General features: G+C 40.9%; 1 protein-coding gene across 1 annotated transcript in view; it reads left to right on the top strand.

Annotated features, from left to right (window-relative positions):
* The window catches only part of LOC133018991 (cell adhesion molecule DSCAML1-like), a 56,220-nt gene extending 53,481 nt beyond the window's left edge, over nt 1-2,739 (top strand). Inside the window, exons 27-32 of the mRNA XM_061085331.1 lie at nt 66-96; nt 202-320; nt 456-608; nt 742-942; nt 1,360-1,671; nt 2,321-2,739. Coding sequence (XP_060941314.1) covers nt 66-96; nt 202-320; nt 456-608; nt 742-942; nt 1,360-1,671; nt 2,321-2,739 — 1,235 coding nt within the window. The remainder of the gene's footprint in view (nt 1-65; nt 97-201; nt 321-455; nt 609-741; nt 943-1,359; nt 1,672-2,320) is intronic.
* Nucleotides 2,740-9,479: the final 6,740 nt, after the last annotated feature.

Below are 9,479 nucleotides of genomic sequence, written 5' to 3'. Positions count from 1 at the left end.
TGACAAGCTGCAACGCTTATCTTCACGGCCAACCATAATCTAATTACGATATTGTCTTCTTACAGATGCTAAGAGCCTCGCCGAGATGCTTATCAGGTAAGAGCCGGCCTATATGGGCACAGTGCTAATTTTTGAAAACCTTTATGGAAGAATTTGGTTTGATTAGATGTGTCATTTCCTTGTGTGTGTGTGTGTGTGCAGCAAGAACAATCGCAGCATAGACACGCCTGTGAAGGGTCCTCCTCAAGGGCCGAGGCTCCACATTGACATCCCACGTGTTCAGCTGCTCATCGAGGACAAGGAAGGCATCAAGCAGATAGGCACGTGACTCCATATCAAGGACAACACAACTATATATCTATCAGTGAAATTTCCTTTTGATTTTTATCAGCTTATGTTGCATAACTCTTTTTTTTCTAAAGCCGTTGTGTTTTCTCATCCCTTGACTGCAACAGGCGAGGACAAGGCAGCGGTGCCGGTGACAGACACAGATTTTAGCCAATCAGTAAACACGCAGAACTTCTGCACCGGCGTGTCTCTGCACCACCAAGCCCTCATCCAGAACTCAGGGCCTTTGATTGACATGTCAGACATCCGTCCAGGCACAAGTGAGTTCTGTTTGTTTAGGTTTACACCCCCTTGACAATTCAAGATTTGTTCTTCCATTCTCCCTGACAATCAATACACATCCAAGGTCAGTGTGTTACACGGCAGTTCTCTGATCACTGTGACCTCTCTCAGACCCAGTGTCCAGGAAGAGCATCAAATCCGCTCACAGCTCCCGCAACAGATACTCCAGCCAGTGGACGCTGAGCCGGCCGACCCAGAGCCAGTCGACGGCCTCGGCGCGGACTCTGACCTCGGACTGGCGAACGATGGGCTCTCACGGCATCACTGCGACGGAGAGTGACAGCTACAGCGCCAGCCTCTCCCAAGACACAGGTGGGTCAAGCCCAGGCTCCACAACCACCACAGAGACACTGCCACTCCATGCGCTACTGTTGTTTTTATCTTACTTTAAGTCTTCTTAACCGAAATACAGTTCAGGCAGCTCTAATGTCATATTTATCATCACTGAAGAGGGGTATACACAGTGAAGACGGCATAACATCTATTTTAAAATTACAGAATAAAAGCATGGAGAAAAGAATGGAGAAAACACACAGTACTCGCATTTAACTAAAGTTAACTAAAAATCTTTGTTTTATGTTATAAGTGCTCAGTGGTTCTTCTATATGGGCAAATAAAACTAGATTAAAAAAATTATGAAAATCTTAAACGTGTCTTAAGACGCAGCAAGGCTTTAAATAAGATTTTGGAAAGATTTTAACCACAATTACATCTTCTTCTCTTTTCCAGATAAGGGTCGCAACAGCATGGTGTCGACTGAGAGCGCCTCCTCCACCTACGAGGAGCTGGCCAGGGCCTACGAGCACGCCAAGCTGGAGGAGCACCTGCAGCACGCCAAGTTCACCATCACGGAGTGCTTCATCTCCGACAGCTCCTCTGACCAAATGACCACAGGAACCAACGACCCAGCGGACAGCATGACCTCCCTCAGCACGCCGTCTGAACCGGGCATCTGCCGCTTCACCGCCTCGCCGCCCAAACCGCAGGACTACGACCGTGGTAAGAATGTGGCTGTGCCCATTCCCCACCGCGCCAACAAAAGTAAGTATGGCACACGAGAGGTCCTGCAGGGACAGTACCTATGATGATACATTTTGCATTCAGTTTGTATGTAGAATTAACTTGTTTTTCATTTAAAAAGTACAGTATTGGTTGAAGATTCTTAGTTCTTGCAATATAACCTAAAGTAGGAAACGTTATTTACACAAGGATGGTTCCCAGAGTGGCATAAAGGGATAGTTCAACCTAAAAGGAATATTCACTCATAATCTACTGACCACTGTACTGATGAAGTGTTTGAGTCCACAAAACACTTTCTAGAGTCTCAGGGGCCAACAGTGCTGCAGCTGAATCCTATACAATGAAGTAAATGGTGACCAATTTTTCAAACATAGAAAAAAATGAATTCAACTCGGAACAGCATCATTTACACCGTGTTTGTAGCTTAAATGTCCCGGTGGTGAATAGATAATGAGTGAATTTTCATTTTTGGATGAACTTTAAGTAAAATGACTTGGCTTGTCTGTTTGTCACAAAAATATAAATTCAAAGGAGTTATAAAATCTGAGGATGTATTCATTAATCTGAATTTGAGTATCCTCATTCAGCTCAAGCAGTCAAAATGACACAAAACACTTCAAATGACCTCACTCTGTTGAACTTGTCCTGACCCTTTTCATGCTTTCTCCAGGTGAATTCTGCAACCTGCCCCTCTACATGAAGACAGACCCATTCTTCCGCAAACAAGGGGAGCTCCACGACCCATGCCCGGTTGTGCCGCCGCGGGAAGCCTCGATCCGCAGCCTGACGCAGCGGGCGTATCACACCCAGGGCCGTCACAAAACTCTGGACCCTACCAAGCAGCCGTCCCTGACGCTGGGCCACTCAGGGCTGAGCAGCTTGGGTTCGAGCCTGGGCACCGCCACCTTGCCCCAAAGGACTCTCACCATGCCCAGCTCCAACACCGCAGCAACAGCTTCCACTTCCAGCACAGGCAGCAACCCCACCAACAGCTCCAGAGACTCGCTGCTTGAGAGCAGCTCCTCTGCACTGGGGAGACTGCAGAAACAGAGTGCGGGGGCCTACTCCAAGTCCTACACACTGGTGTAGTCCATTCTCTTGCACAGACTTGCACTGGTGTCCCACTCCTCAGCCAGTCCCACCCTGGCACTCTTCAGTCTGGGCCAGGAAGGGCATGCAACCATCTTTCTTTACACCCAGCTAATGGTGAACTGCCCAGCACCCTGTCTAGTTTTCCTCGAGATAGGTGCTCTCCCAAACAGAGACCCAGCTAACCCTACTTTTCATGCTTACCTGGGACTCTGTAAAAGAACTACTAACTCCAACTAACAGTTCCAGCCGGCTGGTGCTCAGCTCCGCGCAGTTCTCACAGGAGCTGCACAGCAACAAAAAAAAAAAAAAAAAAAAAACAGGAAGCGATTCTGGGGTCATTTGGACATATTGACTATAACTGAGCTAAAAGCTCTGTGTTTATGATGATGACGACTACAATAGCCAGTATGAAGCTGTGTGGCCACCCTGCCTCTCACGCACACACATGCTGTCCTCCATATTTTGAGTATTATTGTCAATTTGCAGGACGTCCCATTAAGTTCCCTATTCTTACTGTATCTTCACCCTCTATGTGTCTCTTTAAGTCCCAAATATCTATTGGCAAATTAAAATCCAAAAGAAATGATTCAGGTTCACTTCCAAGAAAGAAAAACACTTCTATCATGTTCATGTGACAGAATCTCTCCAGCTGAACAGTGTTGATGACTCAAATGAACCAGCTATGATTATTGACATTACAAATAGAGAATATTTGGTAATATAAAGAATTTACATATATATTTCTATGTAGGTATATTATTGACGTTTACGTTAAATTATGAAAAAATATAAATTGTATGTGCCACAATAGTGTACATACAGAAATTAAATGTTAATGTCAAATTTAAGAACGAGACAATCGCTCAATCATAAAAATTTAAGAAGAGAAATTTAAAGAAGGTTTGACTAAAGAAAGAAAAAAAGTGTAGTGTATATACAGGAACGTCTGTATATCACTTGTATGTAGACCGAATATGAGAAGTGTCCCATGATGAGGTGAGAAAAAGCATGACAGGCTACTTAGTTTTAGTTTCAGTTCCTGAAAAGGGAAACAACTGACTGGTTGAACAGATTATAACCTCCCCGGTTTGCAATGCCTACTTTACTGGTGGAAACAATCATGACAGAAAGCCTCCTCATGGAGACTCTACGGAGTCTGATGGGTTAGTAAATACATGTACGTTCAGAAACCAAATAATCAGTATCAAAGAAGATCCCTAAATCAGTTTTATGTTTATGTTGCTATTAGCTGAAGGCGTGAGTTATCCTACAGTATTAAAGCCTCTGTGACTGGAAGTCACAGAGATACTAACATATTCAGCTCTTCAGAGAAAGGAGAGATAAAGAAGGAATCCCAGTTATGATGTGAATGAAAAATAATATAATGAGAGAAGTTCTATGTTCAGGGAGTTCATTGAAAAAAAACGAAATATATAATGTCCACTTAATTGATATCTTTGTTGTTGCCCTGTCTGAAGTACTGTATACAGTATGTCCCACTTTATTTACCACCACACCCCTCCATAAATGTACGTTCACACAAGATCCTATTGGGATGTTTTTTCAAGCATTGCCATTATAGTGTTCTGTGGTTTGTATTCATTTGATCAATTTGTTTGTTTTGTTTGTCCAGGGAGGGTGATGTCTGTCAGTCTGTTGATTTTGATTTATAATATTCCTTTTTGATTTAATTTAGGATTTTGACAAAAAATGTTTGATTCCAGAGGCCAAACAGTATTGAGGTATGTGGCCTGTGACTAAAACCAGTTCAGCCAAGTGAAATCAGGGACTCGTAGCTCTTTTAGTCACACAAACTACTATTGTATTGTGTATATACTGGACTGGAGGTGGTCTGTAAACCTGAAGCGTTCATACTCCCGTCCATTTCCCCTACTCAGATAAATTAAAGTAAAAAGTCACCACCCCTAAACATAAAGATCCATCATCGCTACCTTTGTCAGTGTTGTTTATAGATTAAGTCTTGTACATAAAACACAGTTTTGTATGAAGAGCTATTTTCGTCAGAATAAATCAGGGGACACATCAGGGTTGAATGCCCCAATTTCAAAATTGAAATAGTATCAAAAATAAAATATTTTACTTCTGAAATGGGCAAAAAAAACATTTTTCTTTCCCTTTATGTTTTTTATACTAATTTGTTGAATTTTTATTCTTTTTTTAAAGGTCTTTTGATGTTGTCATTTGTCCTATTTACTTTTTTTATTATCATTATTTTGTATTTTTGTTCATCCTCAGAAAAGTCATTGCATGCTTGCTAAAAGGGAAAAATTGAGAGAAAAAATGTATGAAAATCAAAAGCTAAAAAAAATGTTGAGGGTATCCCAAACATTTGTTTGAGTTGCTTGTTATAGCAATTGCTTGTGTTCAAAAGTACATTTTCTATGAAAAGAAAGCAAAAACTAAAAAGATCATTCTAACACCTTGTGCAATAAAGCTATCTTTCATACGTCAAGGCTTCTGTCATTCTCAAGGCTTTTGATTGACATGTCACACATCCAGGCCCGAGATGTGTTTTCCTCCTCATGTTTGTTTGCAATAGAGGCCCTTTGTGTAGAGGTAGGCCCCTCAGTGGCCTCCACTATGGCAGTTTCATTCTTTTATTCCTCAGTCCCCCAGAAGGAGCTGAAATTGTCAATTGATCAACCGATTAGTATATTTACAGAAAATATATCGCAACAATTCTAATCATTAATTGATTATTGTAAATTCCAAGCAAAAATGCCCCCCAAAAAACAGCTTCACAAATGTTAATCTTTACTTGTTTCAAAGTTTTCTATGGTAGTAAACTCACAATTTGATGGACTTTTCTTTGCTCAGTGATGATGGCGTATTTCGCCATTTTCTGATATTTTATATAGAGATTATCTGAGAAACTGTATTTGTCAGAGCTACTGGTAATGAAATTAGCAGTTATATAATCACAAGACTTTAAAACCAAAAGTTTTAAATGTGTCTAACTCGACAAGTAATTTCACGTGAACAAATTTACAACAAATTAAATCAATATACATAAAAACAATTAAGTTCTAGGAAACAAAATTTTGACACAAGGGACCTCAACAAGGAGACAAGATGGTGGAGCCAACGTTCTGCTTTAGTGGTGTTGATTTAAAAAAACAAATCTTGGATTAGTCAAATGTAGACAGAACTAGAATGATACATTATAGTAGAGCGCAGACCTACAACAATGCCAAACAGGTCCCCTTAGATTCAGTTCCTGAAATGGGCCGGGTTTTTTTCATCAATATCCTTGAGTATTTCCATCAGAGATTTGTGAAAAATGGCAAAGAAACATCTTATCTCACAATGTTAAAAAAAGTGAATTGATCCGCCTCCTGATGGGGATCTGCAGCTAAATGTAATGGGTTCTTCCCTGGTCCATACTGCATCCTTTCACCAAGTGTGGTCATCTTCCCTGTAGTGTCTTGCATAATACAAGCAGATGAAAACATAAACTCCTTGGCAGAATAAAAAGTAAATGACAACACTTCACAGCTAAACACCTGGAAATGCACCAAGCATCACAGAATAATAATAGTGAGAGTATTTCGAGGTATACTCTCGAGCTCACCTGAAACGTATATGTTTGCAATGTAATGGATGTTATGGTGCCCAGCCTGTCCGTGAACACGTCACTGGAGGTAGCTCTTGTGTCTGCTCCCTCTACCACGCCATCCTGAACCAACAGGAGTCCCAACATTGGTCCCTCTCAAACAACTGGTGACAGAAACAAAGCAGAGTGAACCTGTGTTTTTACAGGGCCCCCTGGGAGTGTGGGCCCTGCCTTTATCAGATGAGTAATCCAGTCTGGGCAGCCGACAGAGGGCGCTCTCCACCAGATTTCGGCTTGGATTCAGTCGTGCATCTTTACATGGAGAGGTCTTTAGAGAGGTTGAATCTGAAATCCGAGGTGTGAAGAGAGTGGACCGAGTATTAAGTTATTAAAACATGACATGAGATACATGAGAATCCACTCTCACGCTGTCATAACTCTACCTGCATGCAACCACAAGATGGCACCATATCATTATGCTGTGTGACCCTCTCCCCACTAGGTGAACAGATACTGTAAGGGAATTATTCCACCAAAAGAGAGCAGTGGCTCATGACGGATTTGTTTTGAATAATTGATGCTTTTCAGAGTCCCCTGCACCTGTGCTCGAACATACTACAGCTTCCAGTTACTACAGCACGGCTCTTTCATTTCATTCTTTGTGTAAAATTATCTTATATAGCAGAGGGATGGATAGATTTACATAGATTCATCTCTAAATTGGAATACGCTGCACACGTTACATTTTAAAACAGCTATATTCATGCTTTGCTGTGTTTGTTCACCAGCTGGTGAAATATAGTTTAAACCTCACTCCACTATTGCACAGTGAAAAATGCAGGTTGCCTAATGGCAGTACAGGGAACTTTAAAAAAAAACTGCCTCCCCTCCCCAGTGCTGATTTTTTAACCAACAAAATGATAATATCGATATAATTCCCTAGGTCCCACAGTTTTGACAATTGTAATAAAAGCTTGAAATTATTCATCAGAAAATACATTTAAAAAAAATAGAATGGCATTCAGGAGATCATCAGGGTCCTAAAATGCCCTTATGAAACCACATTTAAGTTGACTAGATCAGTTCCCTTAAAATATTTCATCAGGATCCATGAATTATTCTGAGAAATAAATGAAAATGTGTAGAAATGTAAACATTTTAGGAAGTGAAAGCACAAAATCTGGATCCACTTCAACATTCGATGGGTTCTTTCTCGACCCACACCACATCCTTCCATCAAGTTTCATGTTGATCTGTATATCTGTTGCATAATCCAGTTTTTTAAACATAAAAACATACAACCACAACCTCCTTGGTGGAAGCATTTAGGTTTCAAATGTAAAGTTCACATATTGTGTCAGTAATGGTCGGAGGTTCCTCTCAAACTGTAAAAGAATCAATGAAAGACAAACTCATGCACCACAGGGAAGCGGAGGACAGTTTTACAAGATTTAATTTATTAACTATTATACAGTTCACATAAGGCCTTCATCTTCAAACACTATTCTCAGTCAGACAAATTCCATGGTTTGCTCTTGGTGTACAGTTCATAAACTTTCACATTTCAGCTATTTCACTTCAGTTTTTAGTTTCATTCTTGTACTGATTTCATGTTTTTAAAACAGGGAGAGGCTTTCATCCGTCTCCCTCGGTGTGTTTTTAAATCATGCACTAAACTTAAGTGGCCTTGAACCATCCACAAAAATGGTAAAAATGGACTTTCAAATCATTGAAATACACACTAGAAATGTTTTCTACCATTGACTAAGGGGTGGCGTTCCCCAACATACAAATAAACAACCATTATAGAGTAGTATGCACTCACTTTTTGCTTGTCGAGCGGTAGATTTGCCGGTAATATACTCCCAAAGAATCGTGTTATCGTGGGACAGCCGCTCGGTGCCAGTCGTAATGTTACAGCTAACAGATCTGAGGCAGCTTGCGAAAAGCCCTCGGTTTAGTCTGATAAACATATAAAATGACTGACTGACTTCCAACAGCATTGCGATTTCCAAAAGTACCAGAAGTGATGATCTCAAGCAGCCAATGATCAAACTAATCTGCTCATTGTTGTAACCAAGATCCATAACAGAGCCACAATCATCGGGGAACGTGTGTGTCTGGTGTTCAAGCTTTCACTCAATCCTGTTCAAAAGATGGTGCCTCCTCTCAATAAGTGTAATGTTTATATTCATCAGGTCTTCATTAACAGTGCTACCTCTTAAAATGTGCTGCTTTTTTTTTTCTCCATGAGAACGTGTCAGCACAAAACCAATTCACTAGAGCAGGTAAACGGCCGGCGGTGCTTACTGAACGCTTCTTGTTCACAAATATTTAACGTCTACTGGTCATTGTATTGTAAAGCAGGACTAGCGGTAACAGTGCGTTGAGAATACTAAACCTTCCGAGTTAAAGGTCCTTAATATAAGATGAATACAAAGAGCTGGGTTTGATGGAGAGCCATAGCAACACATCCAGCAACCTATCATGTTTCAAGCGTTGGGTTTCCATGGACACCAGGTGGCAATGCACATGTCGTGTTATGGTATGACTAGGCTACACATTCAAAATTTCAATGATTTCTCCTTCACATGACTGTTGATGTCTGATATGATAATGGTCTAATTAAACCAAACTTCCCTAAACATCCACTCTGATCAACTAACAGCTGGAAAGAGGACAAACTCTAAAAAAACAAAAGCACTATCTTTCACATGGCTGGATGAACGAGGAGGAGAAGCAGATCCAGATGTCCCATCAACCTAGAACAGGACTTCTGGATCCGCTTTAAAAACGCAAGTTTTTACAAAAGGATCTTGTTTCACAAGCCTGCACTGATGCCACGCTCAACCACTGAACAAACAATAGTGACAAATAATCAATGTGGCATTTCATCAAATGTAACACTACACTATCAAAAAGTGCTTCAGATAAGTTTGTGGATACAAAAACAAGTTTGATGTAAACAAAGTTTGATCTGCCAGAGCTCTGTAGAAGCAATGGGTATGGCTGTTTGAGCTGTGAAATTAAAAACACACAAGAAAACAGTATGTCAATCAAAAAAATAAACCCTGTAGAGGGGAAAATCAACAGTGATCATTAAAGTGCATCCCTGGATGTGTACCTACCCCTTCCCTTCCCTCCCCATGCTGCCCCCCCCCAG

This window comes from Limanda limanda, chromosome 14, assembly GCF_963576545.1.
Source record: "Limanda limanda chromosome 14, fLimLim1.1, whole genome shotgun sequence".
Lineage (NCBI taxonomy): Eukaryota > Metazoa > Chordata > Actinopteri > Pleuronectiformes > Pleuronectidae > Limanda > Limanda limanda.
The sequence above is the reverse complement of the archived record's forward strand: the minus strand, read 5'-3'. Positions and strand labels throughout refer to the sequence as shown.